The sequence below is a fragment of the Rhincodon typus genome, chromosome 4, assembly GCF_021869965.1.
Source record: "Rhincodon typus isolate 14 chromosome 4, sRhiTyp1.1, whole genome shotgun sequence".
Lineage (NCBI taxonomy): Eukaryota > Metazoa > Chordata > Chondrichthyes > Orectolobiformes > Rhincodontidae > Rhincodon > Rhincodon typus.
This window is the reverse complement of record NC_063335.1, coordinates 43,897,410-43,911,844: the sequence shown is the minus strand read 5'-3', so window position 1 is coordinate 43,911,844 and position 14,435 is coordinate 43,897,410. Positions and strand designations below refer to the sequence as shown.

Genomic DNA, 14,435 nt, shown 5'->3' with positions numbered 1-14,435 from the left:
CTACCTACACTCACCTTTCCTGGCCCCATCCCCGCCTCTTCGACCTGTTTGTTTCCTCTCCACCTATCCTCTCCTCTATCCCTCTTCTATCCGCCTCCCACTCTCTCCCTATTTATTTCAAAACCCCCTTCCCCTCCCCCTTTTCTGATGAAGGGTCTAGGCCCGAAACGTCAGCCTCTCTGCTCCTATGATGCTGCTTGGCCTGCTGTGTTCATCCAGCCCTGCACCTTGTTGTCTCGGATTCTCCAGCATCTGCAGTTCCTACTATCTCCCCTCAGCATCCTGCTCAGTTGTTAACACATAACAATTGTTATATTTAGTGTGGAGCTGGAGGAACACAGCAGGCCAGGCAGCATCAGAGGAATAGGAAAGCTGATGTTTCCGGTCAGGACCATCAACTTTCCTGTTCCTCTGATTCTGCCTGGCCTGCTATCTTCCTCCAGCTCCACAGTTTGTTTTCTCTGACTCCAGCATCTGCAGTTCTTGCTATCACAGTTTTTATGTTTGCCTTGCAGTGTTTTTAGTCTCCCTCTCTCTAGGTTTCTCTGGATCTTAGAGCTTATGTCTAATAAGACCAGCTGCCACCTTTTTGTGTTAAGGTGTAAAAACTGGCACCTGATTTCTTTTGACTCTTGCCTGGGCTGCTTTGTCCATGGCAATCAAATTACATAGCCCTGTTTCGAAGCAGAATTTATTGTAATTTCACTCCCCCACCCCACCCTGCCAATCCAGGACATCCTGTTTTACTTAAAATTAAAATATGCAGTTTAAACATAATTGTCTCAAAGTCTTGTATGTACCATATAAGGTTGAAGTTACATTTTGGAAAAAAAAATGTAAATAGGAGAATTCTAGAATTTAAAATAAATTTTGTTTATTTTTATTTAACAGGATGTTTTTTCACTGAAACACAAACCTGCAATGCTGCAAATTTGCTTTTAATGATAAAGCAGACACTCATTATGCAAAAGAAATGAAAACAAAATAGAATAACCAAATTATTCATATATAAAACAACAAGAAAGATTTATAAACACGTGGACAAATACAATCCCATTTATCGAAACACCATCAGAACTGAAACATCAGATGACATCTATAGGGTTGACTTCAATGTTTCTTCTAAATGCCTTTCAATGTTCACTGTATCGAATGGTAAAACTTTTTCAATGCAAATAAGTTCCCATTATCACACTCTCTCATAGGTTTAAATAAAAGAAATACTGATGAGTTAACATCTCCTCAACACATACAGATCAAAACTCACATTGCATTAGTTCAAAAGGAATAATACTAAAAATATGCAAATCACACACAATTTGCATTGTCGATTTGAAACTCTGCTAAAGGCATGTTATTTTAGAGTGTTTTGGTAAATTGTAAACGGTTCTGGCCCTACATAGGCAACACTGATTTCTTATGAACTCCCACCAATCCTCTGCTATAATCAGTATATAGTACTGTCATTTGGAGTAGGTATAGTGTTGAACTTGTTCAGTTTAAAGCAGACAATAAAATGAAAATGGTTGATATTATACTACAATATCAATGGATTCTGATAATTAAATTGTTCGTTTGCTGGTAAGACAAATCCCTGTTAATGTATTCCACATACATAAATGTTAGTAACAAGTGCCCTTTAAACAGTTTCTGTTTCCTGTACAAATAACATACATCGCCCTGTTCAATGTATATGATACTTGCATAACAGTAAGTTTGGAATGTACATGGTGTGTGACCGCAATACATTTTTTAATGACTGGAAGGCGACTTTTCATTAAATTTACTGGCATTAAGAACAATATCTTATAGTCGTACAGCATGGATACAGATCCTTCAGTCCAACTAGTCCACACCGACCATGTTCCCAAACTAAATTAGTCCCACCTGCCTGCGCTTGGCCCAAGTCCCTCCAAACCTTTCCTATTCATGAATTTATCCAATGTCTTTTAAATGTTGTAACTGTATCTGCATCCACCACTTTCTCTGGCAATTCATTCGACACACGAACCACTCTCTCTATGTAAAAGAAAGTTGCCCCTCCTGTCCTTTTTAAACCTTTCTCCTCTCACCTTAAAAATATGTCCCTTAGCTTTGAACTCCCTCACCCCAGGGATAAGACCCTTGCTATTCACCTTATCTATGTCACTTATGATTTTATAAACCCACATAAAGTCATCACTGAACCTGCTACGCTCCAATGAAAATGTTCCCAGCCTTTCCAGTCTATTTTTATAACTCAAACCCTTCACTCCCAGCCACGTTCTGGTAAATCTTTTCTGAACCCTCTACAGTTTAATAATCTCCTTTTTATAACAGGGCAACCAGAACTGCACATGGTATTCCAGAAGAGGTTCTTATATTTTATTTTATACTCTACTCTTCTAGGGATACCCAGGATCAATAGGACATGTTGGAACTCCAGGCAGAAAGGTAAATGCTATAATTTCTAGCACTTAGTGAGTAATGCTTCTGTGTCATGGATATAAAGCCAATGCTTTTATATGTTTGCTTTCAGGGTGAAATTGGAATGGCAGGAAGACCTGGTAGTGATGGCATACCAGGTGGTCATGTAAGATGAAGTTGACTTCAATATTTTAAAAATGAGCTTTGCAAAAAATATACATCCAAAAACTAAAATGCTTCAAATAATTATCTTTATTGATTTCAGGGTCCTCTGGGAATACCAGGAATATTAGGTGAAACAGGACAAATAGGACCAAAGGTACTTTTGCACATCCAATTCAATGTATATTAAATATGTTAAAACTTATTATATTTGGATCATGATGACAGTTACCTGTTTATCGCATGGTAATTAACAGAGGAACATTTTTCATTGTTGTTTTATGTAGGGCAATAGAGGGGATCCGGGTCCAAGAGGACCACAAGGCCCACGTGGTTTTCCAGTAAGTGTTTTGTTTATTTTGCAATTTAAAATATTGTTCTAAAACAACAGAAACTTCATAGCATTTAACTTATTATTGAATTTTCTAAACTGCATCCATTCCCAACTCTGCTCAACGTAAGGGGACCTAAATGTATATTATCTCATTAATAGGTACTTGTTTAAAAAAAATGAATAATGATGTTTACAGCCCTTCTCAAGTTATTTACTGCTGCAAGCTATCCCTTGGGAAAGACAGGAAGAGATATAAGAACCATAAACCCTGGCATAGACTGGTTGGGCCAATTGGCCTTTTTATGTGCTATGTATTCAATCCAATACAGGTGTCACTGTGAGAAATGGCAGCATAATGGTTGTGAGACTGGGCTTGTAAACTACCAGCTAAGATGAATGATCTGGTGTATGTGTGTAGAAGGTCCATCAGGACAGCTGGGGAACTTAAATGTAGTTAAATATTGAGTTTAAAAAGCTCGTATCAGTCATTGTAACCAGGAAACTACCAAAGTTTGTACTAATCCATTCAGCTCACTAATGTCCTTTTAGGGAAGGAATCTGCTGTCTTCACCTGGTCTCTATGTGACTCCAGACTCCACAAAAATGTGAAGGCCTGGCAGCGTCTTTGAGTTTCGAAGAAGGATCACAGGACCCAAAACATTAACTCTGCTTTCTCTCCACATATGCTGCCAGACCTGTTGAGTTTCTTCAGCAATGTTTGTTTTTGTTTAAGATTTCCAGCATCTGCAGTTCTCTGTGTAATTGCAAAAAAATATGGCTACCTTGTAACTGGCCCAGTGACCTATTCAGCAGTCATCACCTCTTCAAGGACAATTAAGGACTAGCAATAAATGTTGGTTTTCCATTCCATGCTTTGTGAATGATTAAAAATACATAGTTTGGGAGTTGGATTTATTTACAATCCATGTTGGTATAAATTGGTTTGAAATATGAATGATGATGATGTGTGAAAGGACCGTCAATTCAGAATCTGCTTGGTTCAGATGATAGCACTCTGGCCTCCAACTCAGAAGTTTGTAAGTTCAAGCCTAACAATGACTTGAATATAGAAACTAAACTGACCCTGGTTGTAGGACTAGAGCAGAGGGAATGGGACTGAATTGATTACTCTACAGAAAACCAGCATGGACACGATTGGCAGAATGGCCTCCCTCCGTGTTGTATTTTTCTGTATAAATCTATGTTTCCCAATCAGAATTATAATTGAATTTTACATTCAGTTAGAGAGACAGATAAGTGGGTCCAAGACAAATTTGTTAAACTTACCTAAGAGCAATTATGAGGGCATGAAAGCAAAGCTGGCCAAAATGAATTGGTAAACTAGGTTAAATGATATTTCAATAGAAATGTAACAGCAGGAATTTAAGTGGATATTTAAGGGAATCAGAATACACAGAATAGATACGTTCCAATGGGTAGGAAAAATTTCAAGGGATGGACCCAACATCCATGGTTAACTATGTTATGATCCCAACTAATGTTCCTCCTGGATAGGTCAAATCCCAGAATTAATGGTGTCTCAATAGAAATTTCAAAAAAAATGTTGGTCTTTCACTGAAACATAAGTTTCCCTGCCTCCCTAACCTGTCCTTCCTCCCACCTATACCCTCCTCCCACCTCAAGCCCCACCCCCATTTCCTACCTACTAACATCATCCCGCCCCCGTGACCTGTCTGTCCTCCCTGGACTGACCTATCTCCTCCCCACCTACACTCACTTTTACTGGCTCCATCCCCGCCTCTTTGACCTGTCTGTCTCCTCTCCACCTATCTTCTCCTCTATCCATCTTCTATCTGCCTCCCCTTCTCTCCCTATTTATTTCAGAACCCCCTTCCCCTCCCCCATTTCTGAAGAAGGGTCTAGGCCCGAAACGTCAGGCTTCCTGCTCTTCTGATGCTGCTTGGCCTGCTGTGTTCATCCAGCTCTACACCTTGTTATCTCATATTCTTCAGCATCTGCAGTTCCTACTATCTGTCTACACCTAGCTGCCAGTTTGGTTTTAACAATAAAACGAAAGCGGACAAATAACAAAAAAAAATTATCTACATATAAAACAGTTCAAAATATTTCTAATACCTGGCAACAATCATTGCACAGTTAATCAAAATCCATGGAAATCTTCCTTCCCTATTAAATGTATGCTTAGGCTTAACTGCTTTTTTATTCCAATCCTATGAATTGTGAAGTTTTTTCCCTTGACTCTCACAACTGATATCTTAGACTTGCTCAGCTTTGAATAACCAGCTGCAGATTTCTAACCAAATGCTCCGCATTTGGAAATTTTCTCAAACTGAAACTCTTACACTGACGTAACTTATTCCCTTAACTGCTCTAAACAAACTTCTCTTTTTTTTCTTAGAAATTATTTTTGCATCTGATCCCAGTCAGGTTTTCTTCAAACAGAATTCAGAAGCTTTTAACTAGATTTTAAAAACTCATTCATCCTAGCTTCTGCTAAGCTAATGGCCTAATGTTTTGTTTTCTTCACTTGCCAGAAAAACCCATAATATAAACAGACTTCTATTAGCCCTCCAGGACGTCTTCAGCATTTGCTCTCTGAAAAGAAATAGTTTAAAATCAGGGCTCTGAAAAGACTGACCTAGTTAATTATCAAACTCCATCACAAAATAGACCATATGCAACTAGTTTTAAACGAGCTCTGAAACTCTTTTAAAAAAAAATGATAATCTTATATAACATGCAAATCATACACCTGTAATCACAACTAGAAATGTTAACAAAAGTATCAAACTTAAAGAAAAAGCATATAGTTGTCCAAAAATAGGTAGCATAACAGACAATTAGTCAGAATACAAGAGCTGGGAGATCATGCTGAAACTGTGTTTCAAATGTGTAAAATGCTGAAATACTGCATGCAGTTCTAGTAACCCCATTATAGGAAGAATGTGATTGCACTAGACATGGTACAGAGAAGACTTACCAGGATGCTGCTGGGGTTGGATGGTCTAAGCTAAAAGGAAAAATTGGATGGGCTGAGTTGTTTTCCTTGGAGTAGCAAATGTTGAGGGGGGTCCTGACAAGTTGTACAAGATTACGAGGGGCATTGATAGAGCGGACAGGAAAGCACTTTCTCAGTGAGTAGGTGGATCTATAAATTGGGGGCACAGATTTAAGGTAAGAGGTAGAAGGTGAGGTGAGGAATTGAGAATGTTTTTCACCCAGAGTCAAAAACGCACACACCATTTAATCAGTATTTAGAATTTCACTTGTGTTGCCATTACCTTCAAGGCTTTGGCCAGAGCTGGAAAATGCGATTAGTGTAGTCAGATCTTTGTTGACCAGCATGGCCACGATTAGCTGAATGGCCTCCTTGTCTACAAGTCAACGAGAATATGTAAGATATCTCCTAAAAAATTAATTAGGAAGAAAAAGTTAGAGCACAAAAGATACCTTGTCAAAAATTTAAAAACTGATACTGTATTTATATAAACGTTTTATAAAGAGTTAACTGAAGGAACCTTGGTCCTATACAAAGTGAGTCTGGTGAATTATTAATGGAAACTAAAGAGATGGCTGGTGAACTGAATATTTACTTTGCATTGTCTCTGCTAAAAAGGATCGAAGTGACATGCCAGAAGCAACTATAAATCAGGGAAGCGAAGAGAAGGGAAGAGCTCAGGAAAATTACAATCACTAGGGAGGTGGCGCTGAGAAAATGGTTGGAGCTGTGGGCTGACAAATGCCTTGGGCCCAAGGGATTTTATCCTAGGGTCTTAAATGAAGTGGTTTGTGTGATAATTGATGCACTGATTTTAATTGCCCACAACTCCCTTGAGCAGGGAAACTCCCACTAAATTTGAAGATAACAAACATATCATTAGTATCAGTCCAGGGGACCAACCAATTATCCTCTAAGCTGTGCATGAGCTGCACCTATGTTCCACGCATGGCCATTGGCATTAGCATGCTGGCTGCAGCGTGGACTTCTGATGCCGCACATGGGCTTTGGAGGCCTGCACAGGCAGCGCGAAAATTAGAATGCTGGCACCAACCCTGTAACACTAAAGAGTGCTGGAGGGCAGGACATATACATCACCAGGCATGCCTAAAAAGGAAGTGTCAATCTGGTGAAGCTACAACACAAGTCTACTGACACACCAAATAGCAGAAGCAGGATGTGGTAGACAAAGCCAAGTGATCCCATGACTAGCTAAGATCAGATCTAACTTCGGCAGTCCTGTTACAGCCAACATGAATACTGCCGGACAATTTAAGAAAACTAACTGGAGATTCCTCAAATCGCTCCATCAAAGTTATGGCGGTGGGGGGGGGTTCCAGAAATTCAGTGCAAAAAACAAAGCTGAAGCATTAGCAAATGTCTACATCCCAAAGTGTTGAGTGACCTTCTCCTGATGTCCACAGCATCTCAGATGCCTTCAACTATTTGGTTCATTCCACTTGATATTAAGGAACAGCTGAAGACGCTGAATACAGCAAAGACATATGGGGCCTGACAGCATTCAGCAATTGTCCTGAAGACTTGTGATCCAGAGCTAGCTGTACTCCGGGCAAGCCATTTCAGCATAGATGCAACATGAATGTCCATCCAATGTAGAAATTTATCTGTCTGTAAAAAGCAGGACAAATTCTGCCTGAATATTTAGCACCCCAGTACTCTACTGTCCATCATCAGAGATGGAAGGTATCATTGCTGAGTAAGTGTTGCTTATAACATTGTCAATAACCTGTTCACAAATTCCAGAGGTGATTTGGTTTGATTTGTTGTTGTCACGTGCTTAGGTACAGTGACAAGTTTCATTTTGCGTGCATACCTTACTAAGTGCATTAGGGTAATAGAACAGAGTGAAGAACACAATGTTATGGCGGCAGAGCAGGCGGATAGAGCGAGATCAACATTTAAGTTAAAAATTTGAGAGGTCCATTCAGAAGTCTGATAAAAGCAGGGTAAAAGTTGTTCTTGAATCTGTTGGTATGTGTGTTTAAGCTTTTGTATCTTCTGCCTGATGGAAGAGGTTGGAAGAGATTATAACTGGGATTGGAGCAGTCTTTGATTATGTTAGCTGCCTTCCTGGGGCAGCGAGAAGTTAATGGATGGAAGGTTGGCTTGCGTGGTGGACTGGGCTGTGTTCACAACTCTCTGTAGTTCCTTATAGTCCTGGGCAGAGCAGTTGCATACTGAGCCATGATACGTCTGGATAGAATGCTTTCTATGGTGCATCTATAAAATTGGTAAGAGTCTTTATAGACGTGCTGAATTTCCTTAGCATCCCGAGGAAGTAGAGGCATTGTTGTGCTTTCTTGACATTCGCTTCAATGTGGGTGGACCAGGATAGATTGTTGGTGAATGTACATTGAGAGGTAGGGAGAATAAATAATTAGCAGACTTGTGTTAAAAAACAAAGGACAATAGTAAATTCTGTGAATGTTAAATATCTGCCTGTATTCTGTGCACTTTTGATGGTTGGCATCAAAAACATCCATCTGAATGTCATTTGAATTAGAAATTTTGGCCTGGAGCCCTGTTATTCATTACTGGTGGACAACAGTAATTCAAGAGAAGGTACAGGGGAAGAAGGAAAAGGAGGAGAAGGGAGGGTTTGAGGCATAGCGTTAAGTTTGTGTGAAAATAAATTTGTTTAAATGCAACTTTTTAGAAAAGTTTTAGAAATGTACTTTCCTGCTACTTGGAAATTGGGTAATTTCTGAATGGAAAATACAGGCTGATTACTGAATGCACTTTCTCTTTATCATTACCTATTATATGTCCAGTTATGGAGTATATTTTCTTACAGGGGATGAAAGGTGATGCTGGGCAATCCGGAATACCTGGAAAGCTGGGAGCAAAGGGAGTGAAAGGCTTCCCGGTGAGCAGATCTGTCATTGAAGCTGCGATTAGTTATAAAAGAATCCCTTAAGCAAGGAGGATCTCATTTATTACATGTTTTCTTCACAGGGACCACAAGGTGAACCAGGGCCTGATGGCCAGAAGGTAAAAATCCAGAATGGGAGACACAGGAATTGCAGAAAAGCTTAACAAATATCCTGTAAAGCCTTGTCTAAATAGTTTTAGTATGAGTGATGGTAGAGATTGTTGTTGATAATATTAGCTGACAGTTGCTTCGCACACTGGGCTGAATATTCATTCTTGGGTCAGGACTCTGATGTCAGCACCATTTCAGTGAGGTCAGAGCATGCCAAAAAATCGGCTTGCCGCCATTTTCCCAACATGCCCACATCCACCTCGGGGTAAAAATTCAGTTTATTGAATAACACTATTGAGTTCATATTTCCACAAGGCATTAACCCACGTAAAAGAATATGTTGGTGCTTTACTTAACATATCAGATTCAGGACTGTCAACAATAAGTGTTTGTCAATGAACTACAACATTAATTTCTACAATCTTAACCATTAGGCAGTGCTTTTTGTTTGTTCAAAACTGATGCGAAGATCCATAAAATACACTGTCGAATGCCAAGTAACATTAAGTTGACATGAATATTTGTGGCTTTTTAAAATCCACATGCTGCACAATACCATTTGGCCATTAATGGTGGCAAGCCCCGTCCCTGTCAAACGTCAGGTCAGGCCACTGTGTGACCAGGCGGTAGGCAGTGGTCATGAATCAGTGAGATCCGGTGAATATTCCAGCAAATATTTCAGCAAATATTTCCCTCTGATGATAAACAACTACGACCTATTGTAAGCCTAACACCCCAGCATGGCCAGAACTGGAAATGCACAGAATCAAGGATATGAAGCTGAATTCCGCCAGTGTTAACTGTGTGTTGCATCATTGGATGCCTTTTTAATAGGTGTTCTAATCCAGCAATTTTGTATGCATGAATATTCAGGGTTTTTTTGTCTGAATATAGAAATGCTAATGTTACAATTCAAACTTTTAATAGGGTGAAACTGGAAAAACTGGAGTTCAAGGCAAATCAGGACCCAAGGTACTTTATAATCAGGGACAATTCAATTGACAAAACCAAATTGAAAGTTTGTGGATCTATACATAACTGACCTCTTCTTTCTCTACTCAGGGTGAGAAAGGTGATGTGGGTGACAAAGGACAGGTTTGTATTTTTTGTCTTTTTCAAGCAGGGATATGCATTCATTAATATGAGTCCAGGAAAAGTTATATCATAAACCTTTGTATAACTTTCTGTCATACAAAATCCATGAGTAATTTCCTTCAAAAAAATACTTTACTCTGGGATCTTTCTTTGATAAACTGCTGTTTGTTATTGTCTCAGTGATGCCATTAAATCTCAATCACATGATGCAGTGTGGAGATATGTATTGTATTTGCTTTAAATACTTTATCAAATCGATGTTAACTTATGAGACGTCCTTTCAAGGGCAGATAATGAGTCAAGCGTTTTGGAATCGTGACACATTGGTAAATAGAGAGCACAGGACAAAATTGAACTAATCAGACTTGAATGGTCTCAAGTTTAATCACTGGTCTAAATCATAAACTGATCATAGCTGGAAGAATTCTAACAGAGAAACAATTATTCTGTCGGTTAGGAAGGGATGCTGATTATATCTCTGCTAATTGCCGTCACAAAATATTTACGGGTGAAATTTGGCCCATACATTCATAATGACCCCATTGCAATGATTCTTGGCTGCTTCAAGGATTTTTGGATCCACTTTGTAATTCTGTTCCAAATATTCATCATTTTATATGAAGTGTGGCATGATATCAGTCCTAAAATTTAACATTTATGACAATGAATCTGTGGCTTGTTGTTTTACTCTCATAATTTAGTTTAAATTAATTTTTCTAAATTTATCTTTTCTATATTGTTTATCTTGCATACCTCTATAAGATGATCCTTTCAAGATCAAGAAGCTTAAACTTTTTACGCTTTTCTCACAGCGCTGACCTCTAACTTTAGGAATCAGTCTTTTGACTCTTTGCTGCACTATCCCCAATGCTACAATGCTCTCCTTTGTCTTGATCACAAATACTGACCAAAAGCTCAAAGTGTGGTCTAAGCCAGGGCGCACACAGTTGGGTGGGAGGATGAACTATAAAGAGAATGCAGAAGTGCTTCAGTGCGATTTGGACAGGTTGAGTGATGCATGGCGGATGAAGTATAGTATGGACAAATGTGAGGCTATCCACTTTGGCAAAACCAGGAAGGCACATTATTATCTGAATGGTGATAGATTGTGAAAAGGTGAGGAGCAGGGGTGTCCTGTTCTCTCAGATGAGGAAAGTAAACATGTAAGTGCATCACTTGGTGAAGAAGGCAAATAATCTGTTGGCCTTCATAGCGAGAGGCTCTGAATACAAGAGCAGGAATGGTGAGATCAGACCTGGCGTACTGTGTGCAGTTTTGGTCTCTTTACCTGAGGAAGGATGTTCTGGTTAGGGAAGGAGTGCAATGAAGATTTATCAGACTGATTCTTGGAATAGCAAGATGAAGAGAGTTTGAATCAGTTAGGACTATATTCCCTGGAATTTAGAAGAATGAGACAGGATGTCATAGAAATCTACACATGGTAAAGGATGTTCTTGATGACTGGAGAATCTAAAATCAAGGGTCACAATCTAAGGATACAGGGTAGGCCATTTAAAACTGAGATGAGACAATTTTTCATCCAGATTGTGGTGAGCCTGTGGTATTCTCTGCTACAGAAAGCAGTTGAAGCCACAACATTGAATGTTTTGAAGAAGATGTTAGATATCGTTCTTGTCTCTAAAGGTACAAAGGATATGAGGAGAAAGTGGAAACTGGGTATGAGATGGAGTAGCAACCATGATCACATTGAGTGGCATAGCAGGCTCAAAGGATCAAATGGCCTTCTCCTGCTTCTATGTTCCACATATAGACTCCTGCTTTATTTTAGTTATGCCACGCACTGTTCTGTCGATGGTTTCTGAGCATTCTGGGTCACTTTTAACAATACCCTTCGCTACTTCAGCACCATTTGTAGAATGTATATATCATGCACTTCTCTTTAAGTACTTCAATGCAATACTTTTCTATTTGTTTATATTAGACTTTATCTTCCATCACTTATATATTTCGACTGTCCTATTTTTATTGGCACTTTCCAATGGTTACCATGCTGACCCTGTCTGACTATGCATGGCCCCTTCATTTGAGTTCCCAGGACAGGTTCTTGTGCTGTATTGATCCTTGAAGTGGGATGTCAGCAGGAAAAGGGAATATCATATGTCAGCAGCACTAAAATGGTAGCTTACAAACCACAATTTGAAAGTTTAAATTTAAAAAGAACAGTTACTTGAAGCCAAATGGTCATTTGTGGACATGGATAAAAGAGCTGAATGCCAGAGGTGAGGTAAGAGCGACAGCCCTTGATATCAAGGCTGCATTTGACTGAGTGTGGCATCAAGGAGCCCTAGCAAAACTTGAATCAATGGGTATCAGGGGGCAAACACTCCGGTGGTTAGAATCATACCTAGTAAGTAGGAAGATGGTCATGGTTGTTGGAGATTGGTTATCTCAGCTCTAGGACTTCTCTGCAGGAGTTCCTCAGGGTAGTGTCCTTCACTCAACCATCTTCATCTGCTTCATCAATGACCTTTCCTTCATCATTAGGTCAGAAGTGGGGATGTTTGCCGATGATTGCACAATGCTTGGCACCCTTTGCGATTCCTCAGATACTGAAAAAGTCCACGTTCATGTGCAACAAGATCTGAACAATATCCAGACTTGGGCTGACAAGTAGCAAGTAACATTCGTGCCATACAAACGCCAGGCAATCTAATCACTGCCCCTTGACATTCAATGGCACTACCAATGCTGAGTCCCCATATCAACAACCATTGACCAGAAACTCAACTGGAATTGAATATAATGAATACAGTGGCTACAAGAGTGCTTCCCAAAGCCTTTCCACCGTCTATAAGACACAAGTCAGGAGTGTGATGGAATACTCCCTACTTGCCTGGATGAATGCAGCTCCAGGAACACTCAAAAAGCTTGACACCAGCCAAGACAAAGCAGCCCGCTTGATTGACACCATATTCACAAGAATCCACGCTCTTCCCCCACCAATGCTCAGTAGCAGCAATGTGTACTATCTACAAGTTGTACTGTAGAAATTCACCAGATTCTTAGATGGCACCTTCCAAACCCACAACCACTTCCATCTAAAAGGACAAGAGCAGCAGATATGGGAACACCACTGCCTGTGGCGTTCTCCTCCAAACCACTCCCCATTCTGACTTGGAAATATGTTGCTATTCCTTCACTGTCGTGGGGCCAAAATCCTGGAATTCCCTTCCTAAGGGCATTGTAGATCTACCTACAGAACAAGGACTGCAGTGGTTAAAGAAGGCAGCTTACCACCACCTTTTCAAGGGCAACCAGGGATAAGCAATAAATGCTGGCCAGTGATGCCCATGTCCCACGAGTGAATTTTAAAATAGAATGAATGGTGCTGCAGTGCTACAGAAGAACTGGGTTGGAACAAAAATGGAAACTGCAAGAAGCATTTTTGTTTCTCTGTCTACAGATGCTCCCAGACTTGCTGAATGTGTCTGGCATTTTTATATTTTGTTTAAAATTTCCAGCACCTGCAGTATTTTTCTCTTGTAGGTTGAAGTTGAGCAGCAGTTTTGCCTGGGCTGTGCAGGAGTCCACAATAAATATGCTCAGAAGATGCGGTTAAGATCTAACATAGAGGACACAAGAGGGCTGATACATGAGCAGACTATTAGTAAGTTAGATTCAATATGGACACACTATATATATATTCTATCCTATTCATATTTCCTTTGAAGGATGAGATCATCATAGGAGAAGTTGAAAAGGGTCCTATTTGACTTGCCATTGTTCATGTTTAAACCATGTGTGGAGCCAACAAATGGAGGAAAATAATATGATATTGTCAAATCCATTTGGTCAATTGTTACTAGGGTATTGTATACTACTCTGATTGTTTCAGCCTAAGGTAGCCTTTTGGACCTCGCTGGAGTTTCAGAGAACAGAAGCAAACCTGATCCCAATAACGCTAAAATAGGGCTTGTTGAACTCCGAGCAAGGCTTCTCTGAGGGGTATTCATGGAGATATACAAGGTTTCTAATGTGATAGAAACCTTCTTTAGGATCAACCTGAAACAATACCATCAGATATACTGTGGTAGCAAAATCAAGAAACCTCATATTAAGGGGAGAAAAGATAAAAATTAAGACTTTTTTTTTTGGAAATATTGCCGCATACAGACAGGGATGATCAAATAGTAAGGGCAGCTCAGAATTTTAATTGAGATCAAAGGCACTTAGCCTGATGTAGGAAATAGCTGCGAAGAGAAAGGTAACACCACATTACAAAAAGATGCGCAATAATGTGTTCAGGGTAGGTTTCATCTGCAAATCTGTACACTTCCTTTTTTAATTACAGCAGCGAATAATAAGCATAGCCAGAGATAGTAGGAACTGCAGATGCTGGAGAATCCGAGACAACAAGGTGCAGGGCTGGATGAACACAGCAGGCCCAGCAGCATCATAGGAGCAGAGAGGCTGACGTGTCGGGCCTAGACCCT

The 14,435-nt window shown here is 39.8% G+C and overlaps 1 protein-coding gene across 6 annotated transcripts in view; it reads left to right on the top strand.

The window, feature by feature from the left end:
- The window catches only part of LOC109933206 (collagen alpha-1(IX) chain-like), a 71,580-nt gene that overhangs the window by 41,519 nt on the left and 15,626 nt on the right, over positions 1–14,435 (top strand). For all 6 annotated transcript variants that reach the window (XM_048596259.1, XM_048596260.1, XM_048596264.1 and 3 more), the window contains 8 exons: positions 2,389–2,433; positions 2,519–2,572; positions 2,672–2,725; positions 2,856–2,909; positions 8,698–8,769; positions 8,859–8,894; positions 9,814–9,858; positions 9,949–9,981. In XM_048596259.1, the coding sequence (XP_048452216.1) occupies positions 2,389–2,433; positions 2,519–2,572; positions 2,672–2,725; positions 2,856–2,909; positions 8,698–8,769; positions 8,859–8,894; positions 9,814–9,858; positions 9,949–9,981 (393 nt within the window). The remainder of the gene's footprint in view (positions 1–2,388; positions 2,434–2,518; positions 2,573–2,671; positions 2,726–2,855; positions 2,910–8,697; positions 8,770–8,858; positions 8,895–9,813; positions 9,859–9,948; positions 9,982–14,435) is intronic.